General features: G+C 38.0%; 1 protein-coding gene across 4 annotated transcripts in view; it reads left to right on the top strand.

Annotated features, from left to right (window-relative positions):
- The first annotated feature begins 2,949 nt into the window (after positions 1 to 2,949).
- Positions 2,950 to 25,144, top strand: part of ZNF451 (zinc finger protein 451) — an 88,631-nt gene continuing 66,436 nt past the window's right edge. The window contains exons 1-4 of one of the 4 annotated variants that reach the window (XM_047858190.1): positions 2,965 to 3,092; positions 3,643 to 3,726; positions 12,599 to 12,679; positions 14,194 to 24,314. In XM_047858190.1, the coding sequence (XP_047714146.1) occupies positions 3,072 to 3,092; positions 3,643 to 3,726; positions 12,599 to 12,679; positions 14,194 to 15,690 (1,683 nt within the window). In that variant the 5' untranslated portion in view covers positions 2,965 to 3,071 and the 3' untranslated portion in view covers positions 15,691 to 24,314. Of the gene's footprint in view, positions 3,093 to 3,642; positions 3,727 to 4,199; positions 4,290 to 12,598; positions 12,680 to 14,193; positions 24,315 to 25,144 lie in introns of those variants that run through there. The other 3 variants (XM_047858186.1, XM_047858188.1, XM_047858187.1) reach the window with 3 other exon arrangements.

Raw genomic sequence — 25,144 nt, forward strand, 5'->3', positions numbered from 1 at the left:
ATGAACATAAGGGAAGGGAAACAAAAATAATATAAAAACAGGGAGGGGGACAAAACAGAAGACACTCATAAATATGGAGAACAAACTGAGGGTTACTGGAGGGGTTGTGGGAGGGGGGATGGGCTAAAGGGGTAAGAAGCACTAAGGAATCTACTCCTGAAATCATTGTTGCACTATATGCTAACTAATTTGGATGTAAATTTAAAAATATTTCATCAACTTAAAAAAATGATAAAATGCGCAAAGGACTTAAAATATTTCTCCAAAGAAGACCTACAAATGGCCAACAGGTATATGAAAAGATGCTCAACATCACTCATCAAGGACATGTAGATCAAAACCATAATGAGATATCACCTCTTAACAGAATGACCATTATATAAAAAACAAAAAAATATGATCTAGCAATCCTACTTCCAGTCATTTACCCAATGATTTGAAATCAGAATCTCAAAGAGAGATTTGCATTCCCATGTTACCTGCAGCATTATTCTCAATAGACAGTGTGGAGTGTGGACATTACCTAAATGCCCATCCACAGATCAAAGGGTAAAGAAAAGGAGATTTACATACACCATGGAATATCATGAAGCCGTAAAAAAGGAAATTCTGTTATGTGGTCTACCTAACATGAATGAACTTTGAGGACATGATGCTAAGTGAAATAAGCCAGTCACAGAAGGACAAATATGGCACAATTCCACTTACACGAGGTACCTAAACTAGTCAAGCTCATAGAAACAAAGTAGAATGGTGTTGGCCAAGGGCTGGAGAGAACGAGAGCGGGGATTTGCTGTTCACTGGGGTTTACAGTTTCAGTTACGCAGGATGAGCAAGTTCTAGACACTGCTTATACTTAATTCTGTGTTATACACTTCATTAACGGGGTAGAGCTCATGTTATGTGCTTTTTGCCTCAATAAAAACTAATAAAATACGAATATTCTCCACCAAAAGAAAGAATGGTATCAAAATAATGTCACTCATCTAGATCTAAAAAATCTATTATGTTGTTTAGGATACAGTCTAAGAGAACTAAATTAGAGGAGTTACCAAAACCAGTGGTAGGCTCCCTCCCTAATCTAAACTCATAAAGCAAAATAATGGATCCACGGCCCAAGTAAAACATAAAAAAAATAGCCACACAGAAAACATTTCCCCATAGTTAAAAAGTCTCCATTTTGAACACTGAACCATTCAGGAAATAACTCTGCTTCTTCCAAATCTAATCAGTCCCTACTTCACACGCTGGCCTTAACATCACGCAAACCAATCTCTTAATTTCCTCAGATTGAGAGACTCCTAAACTTTGTGGTTTCTTCTCCTTTGCTACACTAAGCTAAATAAACCTGGTTTTGTGGTAACTACAGGCATATCTCTAATCTTCTGTTAGTGTGTTGCAAAGGATTTTCTTAAAAACACACAGTCTAGCTACCCAGAGAAAATTACTGTTGATGATTAAGTAGTTTTCCTAATTCAGGCATGGTTTTCTTGGCAGTTGACATGGTTCTTATCATATTACTTATCTTGCATTTTTGAAAAACAGGATTTTAGAAATTTTAGCTACACATTTTCAATGGAGATGAAAACACTATAGAATTATATTGGCAGAATACATCCCAAAGTTTAACCATTTCATTTTCCAGTCACTAGACATTTAAATGTTTTACAATTTTTCTATTACAAACCTGTCATAAATAATATTTTGCATACATATTTTCCTACAGACTAAGGTATGTCCTCAGGAGAAAGCCTTGCATTGACAACTGAATTGAAGAACATGAGAATTTGGGAGCTCCAGCCAGAGAAAGCTCGTTTTCCGATAGTTTTACCCATTAACTCCTACCTGTAATCAGTCTTTTATTCTCAAATTTTTCAAGAATTTTCAAACTTAGGCAGAAAAGCAAATGAAGTCATAAAGCACTTGCTGGAAAAGCAGAAAATAACAAATACCAAGAATAATTACTATAGGCATAAATAATCAGCTAGGTTTGGACATAGGCAAAAACAGGCATCTGAAAATTTAAAAGAATTTTCCGACTTTAAAAGTTCTTTTCAAAATTGTTGGTGTAGAAAAAAAAAAAAAAAAAAGCCGGACAGTTTTGTATGACATTAAAGTGAGAAAAACCACACAAGTAAACATGAGTCAACTATTTTAAAGACTGCTTTTTGAGTATGAACGCTGAAAAAAAAGTAAGCTATTTTAGTAAGGTAATACTCTGAGAATATCTTTAAACAGCGCATGTTTTCACTGGCCTAGAGCTTAATGATAGCTAGGCCTCGGCTCCCTGGATTCTTGCTTCGCCAGTTTTCTTCAGGCCAACCTGGAGACTGGAACTCTGGTCCTCAATTTGCCTACTCGGGTGTATTAATACATGCTATGGCTGAGAGAATGAAGCTAGGGAACAGGTGAGTAACATAAAGACACCTCGGATTTCTTTATCTCAAAATTCAACTACACCTTTACATTTCGGGCCCACCGCAAAAAATACAAAAATAAAAAAGGAATATGAGAATTTAATCGCCATCATCCGCCATTACGCCAAAACTGACACCGGTGAGCTTCGTTTCCACACCCATACAATACCCAATTGCAAACACACCTCCACATCCCTGTTCCTGCCCTTCACTATGAAACAGAACCTAGCCCGCCCCGGCTCCGCAAAGCTGCAGCTGACGTCAGCGTGGCAAAATGTGTGCGCCATGCTTTGGAGTCCTTTTCCGCGGTTTGCTACTGACGCCGGGACGGTCTCGGGCGGCACTAGAACTACAACTCCCAGGTTCCTGCGCGGCGCGGAGAAGGCAGGCCGGGACTGTGCGAAAGAGACTCCGGGGATAGCGGGCCACAGCCGGCCGCTCCTCCTTTTGAAGCGGTTTCGCACCTCTTTCCGCCCGCGGCGTCGGTGGCGTCGGCGGCGTCGGCGCTCACGCAGGGGCGGGTCACGGCGGCGCGAAGCGGTGCTGGGCGGGAAGGGAAGTCGTGGCGGCGGTGGCGGCGGGGACAGCTGCGACGGCGGCGGTGGCGGCGGGGACCGCAGCAGCGGTGGTGCTGTCAGTTAGGCCGTCGGAGAAATGGGAGACCCGGGGTCGGAGGTGAGTGGTGGAGCGTCGGGCCGCGGCGTTCTCAGCCGCGCCGCGAAAGGGCTTTGTGTTTTGTTGAGTGTGCGGCCTGCCGTGCACCCGCGGGGCGAAAGCCTCGGCGTCTCGGGCCGAGCCCAGCGTTCGGGCCTGGTGCGGGTCCTAACGACGACCCAGCGGTAACAATGGCCGCCCGGCCGCCCCCGGTCCCCTACGCCGGCCCCGGTGCTCCCTGTTGTCGCCGCTCTGCCCGCGAGAGCGACATTTTGAGACAGGATCGCCCTTCGGCGGTGAGCGCGCATCCCTCCTCCTCGAGCAGATAGGGGAATTCGCAGGGGCTGGGGAGTCGTTTTCGGCGTCCGCTCCCCATGGCTCCGCGTCTGCAGAGGCAGAACGCGACTCCATGGAGTTCTGTTCTTAGTCGGATTTGCATGCAGTTGTGCTGTTAGGTTTCCTCAAGAGCTCGTGGTTTTAAAAAGCTCTTTCTTTTTCGTTCCTTTTGGGAAAGTCTCTTCCACCAAGTACGTGGCTGTATAGATAAGCGTGTTTTGGCTTATTTTTATAGATAATAGAATCTGTCCCTCCAGCTGGGCCCGAGGCATCTGAGTCAACAACGGATGAAAATGAAGATGACATTCAGTTTGTTAGTGTAAGTAGCAACGACATTCGGGTTTTTCCTAGAGTTCCAAGACTGCGCGTGGTAAGCCATTATGTGATTGTACTGCACCTGTCCACCCCTCATTGAGCAACTGTGTACGAACGTCCGATAGGTACTAGACACCGGGGAGCGTGGCGTAGGATTAGGAAATTTACCCAAAGAGGCCTCTGAGCAGCTGCGGTAGCCGTCACAAAGACTGCCGAAAGTCCGTGGTGCTCACTCCATCACGCTTCTCGTGCGTTTACTTAGCGCTGTTTTAATGCTTAGTCTAGGCGTGTTTCCAAGAGGGACAAGGTTGTCCTGTAACAGATGACGATGCAGGCGAGGGAGAGAGGACAGGTGATGATGAGGAAGGAGGTAGAGAACAAGAAGGCTTGCAAGAACTCAAAATCTGAGCGTTATGTAGCTGCATAACACGAAGGCGACTAGCTTGAAGACTTCCCTGACCTATTGGATCATGGTGTTTGTTACAGCATAGTGCAGGAGTTGATGTTCATATGGAGATCCCTGCATCACCAGGAACACACATATTTTTCAGAATTTCGTCCCTTCGGGTCAGTGGTCTTTAAGCATTACCAAGCGTAAATGTGCGGATTGCGGGGCCTCACCCTTCCATACCCACTGACTCAGAATTTGTAGGTGGGACCTAGGAGTCTTCCTTTTGGAAAGATGAAAGGACGTATGAATCTCTGAACCACAGTTTGTAAAGCCTTGGTTTAGGCAGAGTGGGGGTTATGACGTATTTGGAGATGATTTTCACCCAAAACTGTCAAGAGTTGCAAAGGCTCAGCTTAAAGTGGTATCATAGTTAGGGAATACTTGTACTCTAAACCATTTTCTGAATACTGTAGTTATTTGAGGTTTGCTGTGAAACGTGTATAGTTTTTCTTAATAGATTGTAGTGTTTTTATGTTTGTTGGTTTGGGACAGTTTGTAAGGCTGGTTATTAAATGATATCCTCTACATACCCCAACATTAGGGCCATTGTGGTGAAACCATTTTTGTATTGTCTTTAATTGGTTTATTGAGGAGTCTTTCACGAGATCATTTTTTTGGCTGTCTTCACCATTGCTAGTGCATGTGGTACTTTTTGCTTTTATTTATTTTCAGAGTGAGAGAGAGAGTGCAGGTTAGCATGCAACAGGGTGAGGGGCAGAGAGAGAGAAAGAGAATCCCAAGCAGGCTCCACCCTATCAGCACAGAGCCTGGTGTGGGGCTTGATCTCACAAACTGTGGAATCATGACCTGAGCAAAATCAAGAGTCAGATGTGTAACCACCTGAGCCACCCAGGTGCCCTTTGTCCTTTTATTTTAATTCTAGTGTGGTTAACATAGTGTTAAATTAGTTTCAGATGTACTTTTTCTTTTTTTTTTTTTTTTTTTTTTTTTTTTTTTTTTAAGTGTTCAGTCAATTTGAGAGAGAGCATGGGAGCAGGGAAAGGGGCAGAGAGAGAATGCTAAGCAGGCTCTGTGCTGATAGCAGGACTCGATCTCATGAATTTTGAAATCATGACCTGAACTGAAATCAAAAGTTGGATGCTCAACCAGCTGAGCCACCCAGATGCCCTAACAGTGGACTGAAGTATGTTGGTAACAGGATTCTGTGGCTTCTTAGGACAAATATTTCAGGTTGTTCCTGAATATTGGTATTTGGAGAATATTCATCTTGATATTTGTGTATATGAAAGAATGCTATACTTCTTTATAAACTATGGGTGTTGGGTTGAGAATCACAGATGGAATTTATAAAAATAAGATTTGAAAAACTTTTTGGTACTTGTGGAATAAAAAATTATAGTATAGCATGTATGTAACTTAAGCATAATAATGTATTAAGCTGAAGTTTAAAATACTCTTTATTTTTGAAATATTGTTTTAATTTTAGGGGCCCCTGGGTGGTTTATTGGTTAAGTATCCGACTTCAGCTGAGGTCATGATCTCATGGTTCATGGGTTCAAGCCCCATGTCAAGCTCTGTGCTGACAGCTCAGAGCCTGGAGCCTTCTTCAAATTCTGTGTCTCCCTCTCTCTCTCTGCCCCACCCCTGCAAGTGCTCACTCACTCACAAATAAAACATTAAAAAAAAACTTTTTAAAAATATTCTTTTAATTTTAAATGTAGAGAATATCTTACATCTTTGTGCCAAGAATAAAAAATCTATAGTGCAGGGGCACCTGGGTGGTTCAGTTGATTGAGCATCCAACTTCGACTCAAGTCATGATCTCATGGCTTGTGAGTTCAAGCCCCAGGTCGGGCTCTGTGCTGACAGCAAGGAGCCTGGAGCCTGTTTCAGATTCTTTGTCTCCCTCTCTCTCTTTCCCTCCTCTGTTCATGCTCTGTCTGTCTCTCTCTCTCTCTCTCTCTCTCTCAAAACTAAATAAACATTTTAAAAAATTAAAAAATATAATGTATTGTGTGTGCACCTTGATACAACACCTTGTATTTATCCCTGTTGGCAAATACAGGTTCAAAGTTCTGATAGTTCCAAATGGAGAAGTGAATTATATGTATTAAGCACAATTACAGTTTTAGAAGAGATCTATGAAAAACATTGCTTCTACATTTTTAGTGATAACACTTAAATGATAATTAATGATAACAATTCTATTTTAAAATAAATCGAGATAGAGCCTTCTACTTCTCTCTGTAAACTAATCTTATCCTTGACTCCTTTAGGTGATGCTCATCCAGTAAAGATAACGAATTGTTCTCTGCTTAAGATTTCTTCAGATACAAAAATGGCATTATAATGTTGCTTCTTGATTTACTCTGGCTTGGATTTCTTAATTCACGCTCATTAATCTAATTTTCCCGTCTTTGATCACATGGTGGCACAGCAGTCTTTCAGTGGTTTGCAAAATATAGAGCCTGAAACCAAACAGTGTGCTGAAGGAAAGAAATAATAAGGATAATAAATCCCTTTCATTTAAATTACGTTGAAACATACGTACAGAGAACTGCACGGTTTATAAGTGTACAGTTTGATTTTTGCAAAGCCAATACCTTGGTGATCTCAAACAGAATGTTACCATAGCAAAAACTTTTTATTTAAGGATATTGCTCTCATTTTCTGTTTAGCTTAATAATACAGGTGTATTTCCACCACTCCCAGTTATTGTAAAGTAGAAACATTTGAAACCTATGAAAACTTTATAAGCTAAGAGGGTCTAAAGCAAAGAAGCAGTTACCATTTACTTATATGGAAAAATTTTCAGCATTTCCAGACCCCAAAAATAACCTCTTTTTGGCTTTTCTGATACCTTAAAACACATCTTGCTAATGGATGTCCAAAATAAATTGAGATAAAGTACAGATGTTTACAGACATAATCCAAAGCTGTGAAATGCTGAGTTTAGTTCACAGGGAAGCAGCTTGGCAGTGGTACTCTTGCTGCTTGGGGTGCACACCGCCTCTGTAATGGTTTTCTGCAAAACAAATGCTGTACAGTATTTCTGTTTTTCTTCCTTTTTTTTTTTGTTTGTTTTTTGTATAAGAGAAAATCTTCAGATTTACTTCAGTTAGTGAAAACTGATACCAATGTAGGTCTTTTGTAAAAGTGAAATGGTGTTAACACAAGCTTTTGAAAACTGAGAATATTTTTCTGGTCCCTTATTCAGCCACCATCTTTCTGTCTTTCTTTGAAACTTTGTATATTTTAGTTAATTTACTCCCAGAAAATGGTTTTAGCCAAGAGCTGATGACATGATTTTTCACAGTGCTACTTGAGACACAAAGGCAACCTATTATAATCTTGGTAATAGCACATGAGATTTAGGTTTAAGTCAAGATTATTGGTATAATGTGGAATCATTGAACATTTGGAAATAGTGAAGGAAATCAAGGTATAATTTCATCAGTAGCTTCTGAAGCACATAAGTCAAGTGATAATACTTAAACTGCAGTAGGTAAGAGTCATGGGCACAAATGTGAAGGTATCTTGACTGGGTGTCTTGCACCTATAATTAGCTCAGTAAATAAAAATAATGTTGGAGCTCATGATATGCAAAGTCATGAAGTAAGTACTCTAGAACTACGAAAGATTAACTGAAAATAGGTCCTACCTGTAAGTGCCCATATTTCAATGTGGAAGATAATATAGGTTATGAGAACTGTGTAAATGGTTGTAGAAAGTAGTTATTTTATAAAAAGTACCCGGTGCTATATAAAAAAATAAAGGAAGCCTTTTTGGCCTAGGTAACATTTAGTATTTGTATTTAAAAGAGCATTTTGAAAAGAAATAAGGAAAGGCATCAAAATGGGAAAGCAGGGAAGATGCTGTGTAGTTTTGGAGGATAAAAATTTTTAAAGTGAAAGAGAAAAGGGTGGGCCAGATAGTGTAGATTTTGAATTGTGGACTAAAAGTGGCAATTGGGAACCACTTGGAATTTTTGAACTGGGCAGGATTGCATAAGTAAACTATATCCCTGATCCTGTAACTGGAAATCTATTGAAAAAACACATGCATTATTAAAATTTTAGATTAGAGTTTTGCACCGGTATTCAAATCCATATTCTTTTAGACTTGGGTAAACTACATTTCTTACAGTCCATATCTTAGTGTATTGACATTATTTTCCATTTACAGTTGACCCTTGAACAGTGGGTTTGAACTGCGTGGATCCACTTGTATGTAGTTTTTTTTACAGTACTATAAATGTATTTTCTTTATGATTTTTGTAATATTTTTGGCTTTATTGTAAGAATACAGTATATAATAACATCATACAAAATACATGTTAACAAACTTTTTATGTTATTGGTAAGGCTTCCAGTCAACAGTAGGCTTCTAGTAGTTATGTTTTGGGAAGTCAAATGCTGTATGTAGATTTTCAATTCCGTAATGGAAGGGAAGGTCATAGCCCAAACCCTCATGTTCTTCAAGGGTCAACTGTTGTAGGTAATTGGTGTTTGGTTTTGTATGATAATCATTTTTCTAGTAACAGGAATGAAAGCTTTTTGTGTCATTAATTTTTTTTTTTTTTACTTAGAATATTAATATTAATTCAGCTGTGTTACTAAACTGTTTTGTTTGTGCCTGTGCTCCTGGCCCTAATTGTGCGGCCTTCGGGAGTAGAATTCTTTGATTTTGTTATTGGTACAAAAGGGATGATGAGAATGATGGTTTACTAGTTGATGAATTGAGCAAATTCAAATAAAATGCCTTTAATTGGAGGACAACATGCATTTATACTTGTTAAGAACATAGGCAGTCACTGTAAACATTTTAAGAAATGTTTCTTGACATAATACACATTCTTATGGGGAATTAATAACTTATTTTTTGGTTAGTGTTATGAGTTATTCAGATTTGAGGGCAATAGCAAGAAGTCTTTTTTTCTCTTTTTGAAGGAAGACAAAGTCTCTTAAAAACTTAGGTAATAAGGGATTGATTTAAAAAAGCATGTAGGGTCACTGGCTGGCTCAGTCAGTAGAGCATGTGACTCTTGATCTCAGGGTTGTGAGTTCAAGCCTCACGTTGGATGTAGTGATTACTTAAAACTAAAATAAAAAAAAAAATGTAGTGTGTATACTTTGAACTTAACCTCAGAATTATAGTGACCACACAGCCGGTTATATATTTAGAGAATCAGGTGTACCTCACTTAGTTTTCTCATTTGTTAAATGGAATAATAATAATAATTCACTGTTTCACCTTATAAAGTAATTGGGGATTAAATGGAATCATTTACATGAAAAGTTTAGTACAGTTCCTGTATAGGGCTCAAAGACAAATGTTTTTGATGAGTAGTAAAATTAATGGAATACTAAAATGTTTTGATTCTTTAAGTTCGTTATGGTGGCATTTTTTCCATATCCATAACTAAAGTTTAGAGTGTGTGCATATAAGTAATATTTTCCTTGGGGATACTTCTCTTATTTTTTAACTCAGCCTCTGCTTTTTTTGGTGGTCTCAAATACATGTCATCGTCATCTACCATTCTTTCACGTATAAACCCATAATTATTTGCTGAGTGAATCAATAAATATTCTAAATGACTCTTGGTTTTTCTCATTTTTGGATTTCCTACCCAGATTGTTTTTACTCTTTTAATTAGTGTGAATCATATGAAGTTGTCATTTTTCTCTAGTTCAGGAATAGTTGGTTGCATATCAGTCTAATGGTTCACCCTAGCAGTAAATTTGTAATAGTCTTCTTTCATCATTTCCTGCTCCTGCTATTTTCTGCTATTTCTGCAGCTGTTTTTAAATCCCATCTGTGACCATTTTCTTTATCCTGGGTTTTGGTGGGGGGGGGGGGGGGGGGAGGGTTCCTTTTCTACTTTTTGCTTTGTACTCTGTTACCTTCTTTCGTCTCTTTTTTTCTCTCTTTATGGAAGCTCTCTCTGCCCCTCCCTCTGTGTATTTCTGGTAACCTGGAGACTTTCTTGGTGGGCTGTTGCTATGGACATGTAATAACAATTTCTAATGCACATTTCTTGAAGAGCCCAAAGTTAAGGTGTTAGAACAGGAGAAGCTAGCATATTTTTATTTCTCCTACTTCCTTGAATTGAATGTATAACATTGACAATAACAGTGGTAGATTGTAGTCTAAAGGTAGGTGAATCTTCTCTGTTAACCATAATTGGAGAATATCCTCTTTTCTAAGCTTCCCATCTTTAGGGGTACCTGGGTGGCTTAGTTGGTTAAGCGTCTGACTTTATCTCAGGTCATGATCTCATGGTTCGGGAGTTCGAGCCCCGCGTCAGGCTTGTGCTGACAGCTTAGACCCTGGAGCCTGCTTTGGCTTCTGTGTCTCCCTCTCTGTCTGCCCCTTCACTGCTCATGCTCGCTCACTCACTCTTTCTCAAAAGTAAACATTTAAAAAAAATAAAAAACATTTTTTTAAACTTCCATTTTTACAGCTCAAGCAAAAATCTTAAATTACTTATTACATGATCCCTGTCCTGAAGTTCTGGTCTCTGGTTTTATCGTAGTGCCTAGATAAAACCTGTCTGCAAGGATAGCAATTTTCTGCTTGAGGAGAAGTTGTAGCCTAAAGGAGAAACAAGTTATCTTTGAGACGGAATGTCTCTTCTAAGGAAGAGGATGTTTAAAGATCTTAGCTTCTGTGTCCTGACTCTAGTCTTTCTCTGTTAGTTTATCCACTGAATAGATCGCTTTGGCTTGCCAACAGTCAGCTTTCTGCATCCTAAGAAATCTTTCCCTCAGCTGTATTCTCTTCCTGTGTTCCTTTCTCTTATTCTCAACATATTAGAATTTAAAAAATAATATTCTTTACTCATGGCCTTACTGCCTCTTTTTTTTTTTTTTATATTTTATTTTTAGGTAATCTCTACAACCAACGTGGGGCTCAAACTTACAACCCCAAGATAAGAGTCGCATGCTGCATTGACTGACCAGCCAGGCGCCTCTATTGCCTCATGTTCTACTTAATATTTTAGAGCCTGGCTTTTATATGCTTGCTACTTTCTTGAAAGTTGTTTTCAGGCATTTAAAAATCTTGTTGCCAATTTCAGTGGCAGTTTTTTTGGTTGTCCATGTTTTTGACTACATTTTGCATTGACAACTTTTTGAGGATTCTCTAGTGTTTTTGAATTTATCCATTCCTGATTCTTCTTCAGTCTTTGATTACCTGCTTAGCTCTTCTTGAGTCCTAAAATTCCAGCATTTCCTCAAGAGCCTCATTAAATTTCTTCTTTTTCCTCATTGTTTTCTTTGTTAGCAATATCATAGTTCAATTTAGTCTTCTAGAGGAACCCCTCCCAAATCTGTATTTCTAGCTATGTTTGTACATCCAGATTTCAGCCCTGCATTTCTGGCTTCTGCCAGTTAACTTTGTTTGCCACTGGTACATCAACCCATTATGTTCAAAAGAGTGTCAGCTTCCTGTTTCTGAATTCCAGATATATCCAGCTGGTTGTTCAAGCTTGAAACCTTAGGGACTTCTTTGATTCCTTTTTATTGTTGGAATTTTGTTTTTTATAGCCAATCTTTTTTTTCTTTTTTAATACCCATGTGTTGTCTTGTATATATACTACAACACTATTCTCTTTGCTGCTGTTTTTTTTTTTGCATTATTTGACTGATTAATTACCCTGCATTTCCCACTCTCCATACTCATCTACATGATTAATTTTAAAGCACAGTACTCATGTTTTCCTTATCTTAGTATTTATTGATTCCCTCTTGCCTATGGAATAAAATCTAGGCTTTTAGGCCTAGTATTCAAGGCCTGATATATGATGCAGTTAGTATGGTTGGAAGCAGGATGGAGAAGAATCAGGTTTGATGTCTGACTATAGGAGTGGGAAATAAAGCCAAGCTGTTAGAGAACCACATGTTTTTGAGTGTGGTTATCTAACAGGTAATTAATACTCATCCCATCTAAAAAACATTGAATCATATCTGTGTCCTTATAGCACTAATTCCTTTATTATTAATAATCCTTCCCCGAAGAATAACATTGTCTTAATATTCTACCAAGGTTTAAACTCTTCCTTTTAGATCTTGTCATTAGGTTTTTTTAATGTTTATTTTTTATTTTTGTGAGAGAGAGATAACGAGCAGGGGAGGGGCAAGGGTGGGGGTGCACAGAGCCAGCTGAAGCAGGGCCCAAGCTGCTCTTAGCATCCTGATGTGGGGCCTGAACTCATGAAGTGTGAGATAATGACCTGAGCCGAAGTCGGACACTTTACCAACTGAGCCACCCAGGTGCCCCAATATCATTTCTTACTCATGTACTCTGAATATTTTTCTGTGTGTGTTCTAATTATTTTCTGGCGCCCATAGGCCGCCTCTTTAGAGGAATTCTTGCCAGTCCCAACAAAAAAAGTGATTGTTTTAAGTGACTGGTTTAGTTTGAATAACTACATGACTTGTTAATTTGCTTGATTCTTTCATAGGAAGGACCATTAAGACCTGTTCTGGAATACATTGATCTGATCAGCAGTGATGATGAAGAGCCTAGCACCTCCCATAGTGATGTAAGTACATTATATTTGATTTGCATTTCTTTCACTTTAGTCATTTAAGAGGCCTTGTCTAAGACAATTACCAAGTCAATGATGGCTGTGTTTAGGAGCTGTAGTACTTTAGTGAATGGCCCATTTCTGTAGAATGAGCCATAGAAGGTATCCATTGAGTCCTTTGCCCAGAACATCTCCTACTTCCAGTTTTGTTTTTTACTTTCAGTGAGAATGTGAAAAGATAACATGATACAGCAAAGTTCTAAGACTTGAAGATGGTATCTGATAAAAGAGAAATGGAATAAAAACTGCAAGTGTTTTGGCTCCTTGTGCCCTTCTCCTTTCATATCTCTCCTTAGGTGCCATGTATAACTGGATCCTTTTCTTCCAGAACCATGTGGCCACAGAAAGTTTGTTTTATCTTGGAAGAGAGGATGTGTGAAGATCCTTTAGAAAATGGAATGTGGGGAAGGGTTATAGGTGGTATAGTACTTCAGTTGTCATTCCTTTTAACCTTCTCTATTCATCACATATTTAGGGTTTTTTTTTTTTTTTTCCTCTTACCTGTGATTTATTGGTTGTGGGTTTGACCCTTAAACTAATACTTCCCTTACTCTGAGAACCAAACTATCTGAGCCCTTTGTAGCAACCTTGTCTTTCTTTTGTCTTAGCCCAAGTTTCTATTAATGGGCTATTGTCTTGATGGATTGATGGGTTGGAGACTCCTGGCCGGAATACTTCTTGCTTTATATTACAAGGGATTGAGACTTGGACTTGGAATCAGTATGCCTCGGTTTTAGCCTGAGCTTTACTCCTTAGTAATTTTGTGAGTCTGGATAAATTAAGTAGCCTTTAATCTTAATTTCTTTATCAGATAATAATACCTACCTCACAGGGTTGTTGTGAGGACAAAATGAAGTGACAAATACATACTATGTAAGCTCCTTGGAAACTACAAATCATAAAGTAGGACTATGCAACTGGCAAGTTTTATCATTATTCATTTATGTTATTCATGGAGAGGGAACAAGAATCTTTAAAGGACTTAAAAGTGACTCTTCAGTGGGGACTTTGAGAAATATTTTTGTGTGTGTGATTTTCAGTGGAACTTTTCCCAAGTTCTCTATACTATTATAAACTTCTACTTGTTGACTTACATACATTGGATGGGATTTTTAAAAAAAAAGATTGTTAATCACCAGTAGTCTCACCACCTCTTCTTGTCCTGGCAGAAGACTGAGCAGTAGGCTAAGATGGCACCAGTTGAACTGGGCTTGTTTTTACTCTCTTTTTTAATAGAGTGCCAGATTATTGCCAGTAGTTGGTATTGGGTTTTGGGGGTAGTGAAGCTTGTGGCTTTGACTTCTATGATCCCCTTGCAGACCTGTAGTGGATTGCATCTTTCATTGTTGTTATAATAATTTTAAAAATTGAGTTCTACTTACTGGTCATGCATCTCTGCACTTGAAAGTTAACATATTAAAAGCATTTTTTTTTCTTCCTTGGTTTTCTTGTTCATGTGGATAACCCAGAGAATGCCTGAGTCTAAGGTGCCATCCTCTGAGAATCATCGCCCAGAAATGTGCTCTAGCTGCAGTGTTCCTCTTCCCATTGGAGACAGCAGCTCCTCCTCTGGGAGTTGCACCAGCAGTCCACAAAGGATAGTTTCTCAACCTTCTTCTGTTGAGAACCCATTGGAGAACCAGAAAAATGATCAAAATAATTCAGATATTAAGATTTCTGAGACAGAGACACTTAAACCATCAGAAAATTATCAGACTCTGCCTTCATCTCCAGTTCTGGTCCCCCAAGAATCTTTGGCCTCTTCAGAGGTCAAGGAGGATTTACCTGTAGAGTCTTCTTCAGCTTCACAGCATGGACAAGATGCCATCCTTTATCTTCAGACACAGGTGGCTGAGATGTCACGAGTGATACGTGATCTGCAGTCTAGGAGCTGTTTTAGATTCCATCATTCTAGGCCAACTGAGAACTCCTCAGTTCCGTGGGACATCTCCACCTCCAAGGGTGAAAATTTATCTACGGTTGATGAAGAAGCTGACTGCAAGTCCCCCTCAGCTGATGACAAAGGGCAGCCAACTGATCCCAGTCAGTCTAGTTTCACAGGTCTTTTGAAAAGAATGGAACAAAGAGGTGTTATAAAGAGAGTAACATTACAATCTGAAGCAGAATCATGTGAAGGGAAACCTGATTATGTGACCTCTAAGAAACGTTTGGTTCCTCCATTGCATCCTCTTCTGAGAATTGCCACCACTGAGGTTTTTAAAGACCCTGCTGATTGCCATCCTTCTTCCTTCATGGGGCACAGAGTATATCCTGTGGCCAAGGATACCTCTCCTTTCCAACCAAATCCACCAGCCGAGGGCCCTATTGTAGAAGCACTAGAGCACAGCAAAAGAGGAAGCACAACATCTCCTCTAGATTCTACCTCAAAAGAAATGGAGGTCATGGGTTGTAGATTCTACCATGCTGCTTCCATTGCAGCCCGAGCTGCTAGTTACATGGCCTATATGACTCAATATCAGCGTAAACTCTGGGAAGACATGGAGGATCTGGTTCATGACCCAGAGTTTGATCGTGGAAAAGCAAGATGTATAATATCGGATGGTATGGATGCTGGCCTTTGGCAGCTTTGTACTACTAGGGACATAATGGATTCTGTAGTCAGAGTTATGGCGATGGCAATAGACTACAGAAGACAAGCCTGGCTCCGACTTACATCTCTCACTAAGAAAACCCAGGAGAAGATCTCACACTTACCCTTTGATGGTACTTCTCTCTTTGGACAAGATGTAAATGCTGTTGTTGCAGAAGAAAACAGTATAAAAGAAAATGATTGTAGAGACCACAACAAATACTATAACCAACATCGATACTTTTATAGTCATGATCAGAAAGCACATTATCACAATAGAGGATATTCCAAAGGAGATTGGTACAAACCTCGAAACCACCCCTATAGATATAGAAAAAAGGGAGAATCTCCAGAACGCCATGGGTACAAGAATTAATAACCTGTTTGCATTCAGCAGTGTAGTCATCCAAGATCCTAACTATTTTACTTGTTCCTCCCCACTCAAATAGGATCTACAGGTAGGAGGTCACCTCAGAAAATAAATGCATGTCTGGAATTATCACAGCTAACATGTAATTCTAGACTTTTGAAATAGAGACTTATGTTTTATTGGCCAAGTGACAGTAGAGACTTCCATCTGAGTAGGGTTGGACAAACGTTTACCCATTATTTCTGGTCCAAAGTAAGTTCAGAGGAGGGTACTCAGGAATCTGAATCCTCTTGTGCTTAAAAAAATATAAATGATTTGTTCCTCAGGAAAATCTTACTGGTAAACTGAGGACTAGCAGATCTGGGGCCTGGAAATAACCTGCTACTAGGTCTCTGTTTACTAATGCCAGAGGCAAATCCTTCATTTTTATGTCATCAGTGCTTCCTTGTTCGGGCTTCACCTTGTCAGATCTTCACAAAATGACAAATCTGTTGTGCTCTGTTTATGTCAGGACAATCTGACTCTTCAAGAGTCCATACTACTCTCAAGCTCTCTGAGACTTCAGCATCAACCGTGCAACTCTGTCAAGAACTGGAATACAAATCAAATTTTGCCAAATCCAGTTTGCTTCCAGTAGGATGGCTAGATGTTACAGGTCTACTGTGGACACCAGCTGGAAAAAGACTTTCCTTCTTGTAACATCTCTAAAAATTTTCACAGTAACTGTCCGTATCGAGACTGATGGCTACAGTGTCATTACCACTCAAAGCTACATGTGAGAGAATTCTTTGTTATCGTCATGGCCTAAGTCTTTGACCTGTCAAGCTCTCAAATATAAACAAGCTGTGAGACCCATCATGGTGTTCTCTCAGGATATTCTAGGCCTTTCACCAAGATGACCTTCTTAAACAAACCTACCTTCTAAACAGTTAAACTTTTTGAGCTTGATAATTCATCACTCTAAACACAAAAAGGAAATGTGCATTAGTGTCCTGGAAATAAAGGATGTTCTACAATCCAGGCATGCAAATCTGAACTCTTATAGGAGAATTCCAAACATGCCTGACAATCTGGTCCTCTTACTGTAATAAAGAGGGATGCCATCAAATAGATGATGTTGAGAATCCTTAAGTGTTAGAGTATAACTATGGATGTAGTAAAGAGAACATCTCATGCAGTTCTGTTTCTGGATATCTGTTTAAACAATAACATCCAGTAATGATTTCTTAAAAGTCTGAAACCAAGACTTCAGTAACATGTTCTTGGTTTATTGGTCCCTTATTCTAGTCAGACTCTTAATCATGAGAGACGACTTATCTTTTTGCTCCAAGTTGGTTCCATTAATAGTTCTTCACAATTCTGGAACTGGCAGCAGATACCTCAATTGTATATTCCACAGTATCTTTTTAATCTCAAGGCAGTGGCTGTGTAGTATACCAGTCCTTAGATCCTCGTTTTCGCAGCATGACTTCAAAAATGGAAGAAGTGTCAAGTTTGAGGGGTCAGAGTCCATCACCTAGTATTATTTGCTTGACAGCCCCCCAAAAAATTTTTTTTATCAACAGACTTAACATTTTGTATCTTCTTAGTTTGTAAAACATCTGCATTTTTTCATCTGCTTGGTCAAAATATTTTGGATCTACTGTTAGTGGAATATAACTGTTTTAGGGTTCATGTTGTTTCTATTTCTGCCGTAGTTCTTGCACAGTGGTGATTTACATTTTTTCTAGTGCCCCACTTTTTAATAGTTGAAGCTCATTCCCCCTCCATTGTAACTATATTCAGTACCCTTTTTACTACTTTTCTTCCTCTGTCTGATTGTTGAAGACACAACAGAGGTTGAAGACTCATAAATCCCTACTTAGAAGTTATTTTATTTTGTCAGATAATTTCAGAGTACTATGTTGGTCCCATTTGTAGATTAAGCTTAACAGACTTGATAGAGGAGATGATCTTGCACATTTGGTCATATCTAGACTTAGCATTTACCTTGAAAGACACAAGGGCCTAAGAAATCATAAAGATTTTTATAGTTTGATATGTATCACATCAGTTAAGTGGTCTCATGTGCCCTTGACATGGCACTGTATAGCTTCTTTTTTGAAAGGACTAGTCACAGGTGAATTCAGTGGAGAGAGACCTTGGAACTGTTCTATATGGCTACACATAGTTCCGAGTTAGCTAAGGCTACTTTAATCTCCCACTTGTCCATTTCTCCCCTTTCCTCCCCTGAATCAGATAGTGGGTTACAAATTTGATGATTTTTGAGGTACTCTTACTTTCCAGAATCTGAATCAAAAAATGATACGTGAAGATGGGATTCTCTGAAACTGCTTTGGCACTTCCACTTAACACAGGCCTCCTTTTAAAATTTTTGTTTTTAATTGTGGTTAGAGACAAGACAACATAAAATCTACCATCTTAACCATTTTTAAGTGTACAGTTCACTCGTGTTAGCTCTATTTACGTTGTATAGCTCCTCAAATATTTTATAAAACAGCATTGCTGTTCTCTTCTTGTGTTATTTATGTTGCTCAGTAGTAAAGTTAAAATTGCATTACCACTCTCCAGTTGATAGACTCAAGCATCTCCAGAGAATTTTCCTAAAAGTGAAAAGAAATCCCCGAATTGTTGACTGGGTAACTTCTGAAAGGGATTTGGATTTGGCAGTTGAGTGGGGATTGTCAGAATGCAGTAAATGGGAACAGCTTTTAGCTATAGATCAGTCTCTTGACTGCAGAAGAAACAGTATTCTTAACTTGTTACTTAAAAATCTTTCTCCGGCATACTTGAATGATAATGGTGTTACAAAACTAAAAATGGGGACTTGTTGTAGGGAGACAACCCCAATAGCATATGGAACTCACAGTTAGATAGTAAGTTTTCTTACTGTGCCTGCCATGGGCAGAGCCTGCCACAAAAATTCTCCATTAGGTGAACCTGTTTAAATATCTCTAGGTTTTCGGGAAGCTTTGGGATAATTGCAAATTTAATGATTTGGTATTCTCAAAAGGGATGTGTCTAATGATCCTTTTTCTTCAAAATGTTTTTTCTCAACTAGACATAAAATATATGTGAAGACAATATGATTTTTTGCAGTTACTGTGTACAGAGAAACAGTTTCCATTGTTATATGAAGTGCCTTTTTAAATTTCACCCTGCTTAAAACTTAACATTTTGGTGTCTTGCATATGTTGCTGGTGGTATTTATGTGAGTTCTGTACAGTTATTTGGGTTTTTTTTGGAGTCTTGTAGTTTATTCATCATCTGTACAATTGCACTATCTAAATGTACTCTCCTTCTGAATGTTCATTTGTTTTCTTTATAGCACTGTTGATCCATTTCAGAAGGTTATAGAGTATGCCCTTCCCCCTTATTTAAATAATGTTATGGTAGTTCTTTTTAGTTATTAATGATTGGCTCAGTTTCCTGGGCATTAAGGCAGCTTTGTTTTCTTTCTGCAGGTTCTAGGTTTTCTGATTGAGTCATTTGTCTATCTAACCTTGTTCTAAGCCATGGTAACACAACTTATATTTGATAAGTGGAAGTGTTTGCTTGGTAAGAAGAAACAAGGACTTTAGGAAAAGCAGATTTCCTGATACTTTATCCTTTGTTTTCAGACGGTGTGACAACTACCTTATCAATGTAATTGTATTTAAACTTTTTTTTTTTCTTACTGTGTGGCAGCTTCTTAATAATTCCATTTATTTACGTAGCCCTCAAAATGACATTTTGAGGGGAGCATAAAGTCTTTCAGGATACTTGGATACTATTTAGTATGTTACATTAGTACTATACTAATAATTTACTGAATGATACCTAAGTGACCTGATTGATAATGTCCTTAAGGGTCCAGTACATCCAGGATAACCTCAGGTACTAAAAACAAGGAGGTTGGAATAGACACAATCCAGAATCCCTTCTAGCTATAAAATTGGATACAGAGTTAAATGACATGGATAAGTAGACTTAACTGCCACATTCACTATTCTTGAGGATGTAATTTAGTGGGATTCTGATGAAGGTTAGAAATCATGGATTAGGTCTTTGTAGGAATAGTTTATAAAGGTTGCAATAACTGAAAACTTTTTTTTTCTTTAACGTGAGGCATATCTTGCCCCAGACTTGCACTGCTTATGTTTCCTCGTCTTTTGAAATTTGCCATTCTTAATGTTAGTGGCTAGTCTAATAATGGATTGTGATATCTGTGTACATCTTATGCATGCCATTCAGTTCGCCAGGTCCATTCTGTATAGTTTTCATTTGTGGATACACAAACCCATCCTTCCATTTTTCACTTAAAATATACAGGTGGAAGTTATTTAACTGATGATCGCTTTTGAATGCAAATCTTTTAGTTATTTTTCCAGAAATAAAGAGTTTTGTAAGCCATTAAGAAATTCTTTTATGAAATTTCCCGTCCTGTATGAATGATGAAATATTGTTTTATTAAATCTTTTTTTTTCTTATTGATTAGTGGGACAATATTTTTGTAATATTTTTGTCTTTTTTGTTTGCTTGACTTTATAGTAATGAAAACTTTTTATAGTCGTGTTCGGTATCATTGAGTTATGTTATTACTGGAAATTATGTTTGCTTCCAGTGGGATATATCTGGAAGTGATCACAGTCCAACCATGTCCTTTTGATGTTATCATATCGGTTATTTCATTCTTTATTTGATCTTTTCTTCTCCCTTATGTAACACATCTTTCTGGAAGGATGTCTGATCTTCCCCTAATCTCTTTGATGTAGATTATATTTTTTATTCTACCAGTAATTACTAGCCAGTATTTTGATGTGGCTTTGTATACTTAAATACAATGCCTTCAGCATTATTGTAAGAGATTTTCTAGTCTTCTTTTTTAATGTCCTTTTTTTTAAAAGTAGCCAGTCCAGTCTCTGGAACTATTATTTTCTGGCTATTGAACTTTCATCAGTTTTAAATGCTTTCTCATTTAATAGTAGTATTTTCTCATTTTATAATTTTCACACAAATGTATTATTACATATGGTTTATGGCTAATTGCATCCTCATAAAAAATTTTAAGCCCATTACCATGGAGTTATAGAACAGTGCTGACATATAGTGTATCTTAAAGTTAACTAGTTTTCTCCAGGTCTTAAGGGCTTTACATGTTTTATTGAGATAACTGTCTATTTCAAATGGTCTCTTGGATTTTCTGATGCCTTGTCAAGAATTCAACAAGAATTCTCAGGTTGTCTGTACTTTCTTTTAGGACTTTGGAGATCTCTCAAGTTGTATTGAGTTTTCTAATAATCCTAACTAACTATATTCTTTGGTAGAAGTGAAAGTAAATGCTTTATATCTAGTGGTATTTTAAATTTCTCCCTTGATCTTAAATGCTTTAGGTGTTATTATGAGTTCTGTTAGTAGTCTTCTTACAAGACCTACTTTGATACTGTTTTTTTCCCATGAGCTATCTATGTTTTCTGTTTTCTTTCATTGCCCATAAGAGTAGCTCTATCACGTCATTGAGTTTGAAGGGCTACAGTTAGACCTCTTGTTAACTCCCACTTTTATCTGTGATGGCTGTTTTATACTACTTAGTGTGCATTTAACACTAATATGCTATGAGAACTATCATGTTTGTGGTCCCTTTTATCTATACCACTTTTAATTCGTGGGGCAACAATGATGTGGACGATTGGGGGAAAACATTTTCCAAGTCACTAAATAGTCTTAAATTTTCAGTTACATTTTTTTGAACATATTTAATTACATTAAATATCCAGCTGTTAGGTGTGCAGCCCATTCCTTTCTGCCTTGGTTCTAGTCAGTTTTTTATTAACCTCATTTAGATTCTTAGCAAGAGTTGCATGTATGTTGGTCTTTGTCTAATGGCTTATAACAACTCCTATTTACATTTAGCAAAAATATATTTTGAGATCTTGAAAGCACCTTGATAGCCTTGAGTCTAACTATTGTCTTCCTACCTGGGAAGCAAGCAGAGGAGAAAATTTTCATTTATAGAGCTTACATTTACTAGGCTATGTGCTAGAAGTTACAAGGCGTTCTTGAGGAAGAAATTCATTCTGATTTTGCAGATGAGGAAATGAAACATCATTAAACACCTTGTTTAATTGGTGAAACCAAGCTTTGAATATAGACTCTTCCTCCAAAGTCTGAATTCAGCATTATACTAGGTTGCCTCTGTATTTTTCAAGGCTCTACTAAAGTCTTAACTTTTCTGATGAGCTAACTTGACATACACTAATCTTTTTCTTCCCTAAACTTTGTGTTTATGGTTGTACTCTCATCCCTTAGTATTTGATGTCTTATATTAACTAATTCCTGGTCATTTCATGTGTCAGACGAGAAACCCTAACTTCTTAGTTTTCCCATTGAGATTTCACTGTGTGAGACTAAGATTGTTCTTGATGCATGGTCATTGGCTTGTTTCATGTATTCCATTCATTTTCAGCACTGATCATTTTAGTCATGGTTTTTTTTCCTACCTTTTTTGTTTGTTATATCCATTTTGTTTCAGATACACAATTTTTTTTTTTTTTTTTTTTTTTTTTTTTTTTTTTTGCTGGCATCTTTAGGATATTGGCTAGGGAAAAAGGTGGAATGGTGCAACACACATGGTATTTAAATTCAAAGACCTTGATCCGAGTATTAGCAAGTCATTTATTTTCTGAGCCTCAGTTTTCCTACTCTCAAATGAGGTAATGCGCAGAAGTACTTTGAAAACTCAAAAGTCAAATGTAGATTTCTTTCATAGTTGTGCTGTTTCTACACACATTCATAGATATAACTGTGGGATGGTATTGGGTATAAGTACAGGTACATTTAAGATGTATATTTAATAGCATGTAATAGTTCTTGTCATCAGATCATGTTCCCCTTGTTTACAGTTTTTTAAGGCTCAACCATTAAGCTATATTGCAAACCCATCAATGGACTAAGTCATTGAAAGGCATATTTAAAATAGTTGCTTTTCTCAAGTGCAAGCTAAGAAATGCTTATGATAATAAGAAATAAAAGAATGTAGAATGAAGAGCTAGGATATGTAGGTACGTGTATACAGTTTTTGATGGATGCTGTTTTGTCACTTTGTGTCTGTTGGCAACAAACTTTTATCATCATTATCAATATCTATGTGCAGGCAGGCACTGAGGAAGGTCTGGGGGTACTGGGAGTTCATAAGAGATGGTGTATTCTCTTAAGAGAAGGAAATACCAATACAATGTAATTGTCCTGTTTAGAGGATTGTCTGTGATGAGGTTGGAACAAAAGAGAGGGCCATCTAGAGGGATCAAGGAAGCTTTTCTTACTTAGTAAATACTTGAGCTGGGGTTTGGAACATGCTTAGAGAAGAGCCAGTTGGACTAACGGAGAATCAGGAGCCAGGCATTGAAATGAATCAGTGCATACAAAGGCATGTGGAACATCACATCTGGTTTCAGAATTGTAAGGAACAGCCTTTATGGGGCACAGTTTGAGATGCAGCTGAAGAAAAAGGATAAATTACCCATGAAAATGTATTGGTTCCTACTTATTCAAAGTGTACCAAGTTTGTATAGCCGTTACTTGTAAGGTTATAGAAGTAGTCTGTCTGGAGTTTGCTTTGTACCATAGTCTCCTGTGGACATCTAGAACAATTCTTTTTCTTCTCTGAACTGTGCCAAAGGAGGGTTTTTGGTCAGTGCACCACCAAGCTCCAGGGATAGACAGCTCAAGTAGTGGAGAAAGAACTGAGGCACCGGTAGAGAACAACTTTGAAGATGAACAGGATGATGACACTGAAGTGGAATGTTACATTATGGGTATACAGTTGTATACTTCATGACCTCCTATTGGCATTGTGTCCTTAGTGTAGCTAAATGTGGCTAATCTCCCTGTATGTTGGTTTGTAGATAATTTGAGGGTGGATTTGGGGAAAATGAAGATATTTCTAAAAATGTTGCTTCATTGGAGTTTGGAGGTGTTGTATTGAAGAAAGACCTGTGAACCTTGTGCCAGTGGTATCTCCAGCAGCACCCAGAACACATTTTGTCAACTTCCTGTTTGTTTTTTCTCTGGTTTGGAGTTCCTTTTCTTGCTTTTGTTGCCACTTTGTCACCTTTTCTCTTTTCATAATTCATCCTTTTTCTTTCTGTGCCAGAGATATAGCAGTGGCACTCAGGGTTAAAGCTATAACTCCCCCTTTGCAGCTTCAGAGATATTTTAAAATTCCCAAGTTCCAAAGTTGTTTTTTTGTTTGTTTGTGGTCCTGTGCTGAAGGAGAATCAATGTCATTCTTCCCAGGAGGGATTTTTATAAGTATAGATACTGGCAATTTACCGAAAAGACAATACAGGAAGAAGAATCTTACCTAACACGTTTGGTGGTTACTGGCCTTCTTAAATGAATAAAGTACTTTACAGAATGGGGTATATCTGTATGTATGTTTTTAAGTTTGCTCATATAAAGCAGATGTTCTGTGTACTTTGTATTTGTAAACAATAACCAGTTGGGGGTGGGAAGATGATTGCTTTGTATAAAAGGGTTGTTTCCTGGTTCCAAAGCTTTGCTGCTGGAGATGGTAAATAAATATTGTACTGCTTTGCTGTGTTTATCCCTTCTGCTCTCTCTGTATTTGAATATAAAATTCTTGAGAAAAATTGTTGCTTTTCAAAATGTTATTTTGGGGTATGGTTTGAGCCATAGGTTGGGCAGAAGAGGCTTCTGGTAAACAGAACTTCTGGGAGTACAAACTTCAGATCGAACTGTGGACCCCGGCTTTAGAATGAGCAGTAATAAGCAGGCTTTGGAATTTGAGTTTGTATTAAATAATGCAGTTGTTTCAGGAATTCTTTTAAAATTAATTGCATTCGTCAGATGGATAGATAATATGACTTACAAACTTAATTACACTTTCGCATTTGATTGCTCCTTTGAGCTTTTTTTAAACTTGGAATCCCTTATAGAGGATAAGGATAATGGCCAGAATAATCATTCTCCAGTTAACACCCCTCTTGACTAGTTTGTGCCAGCTGGTATTCAGGAAGGATGCTGTAACAACAAATAAACCTCTCCCTTGGATTGTTCTCTATATCCCCTCTCCCTAATCTTCTTCCCCCCCCCCCCCCCCCCCACCTCCTACAAAGCTCATCTTTCCTTATTACTGGCTTTTCTGTAGCCAAAAAAGCACCTTTGGTGTGTCAGATAGGGAACTGGGTTGTTGTGATCACCTCTCTGGATAACTATTTTTACAGTGCTTTCTCCTAGCTTACATCATCCTGTAAGGAGTGAGAATTAGTCCATTTCACAGAGCACTCCATTGGCTATGTTCATTATTTCCATTAAAAAAGTAATTTTGTATAATGCCAAATTTGATAGTTACTCAACAACTAAAATGCTTTTTAGAGATTGGTGATTTTAAAATATGTCAGTTGCTCATTATAAAAAAGCCTCAAAATGATATAATGCCACAAACTATTATAAAATGATA

Source organism: Prionailurus viverrinus, chromosome B2, assembly GCF_022837055.1.
Source record: "Prionailurus viverrinus isolate Anna chromosome B2, UM_Priviv_1.0, whole genome shotgun sequence".
NCBI lineage: Eukaryota > Metazoa > Chordata > Mammalia > Carnivora > Felidae > Prionailurus > Prionailurus viverrinus.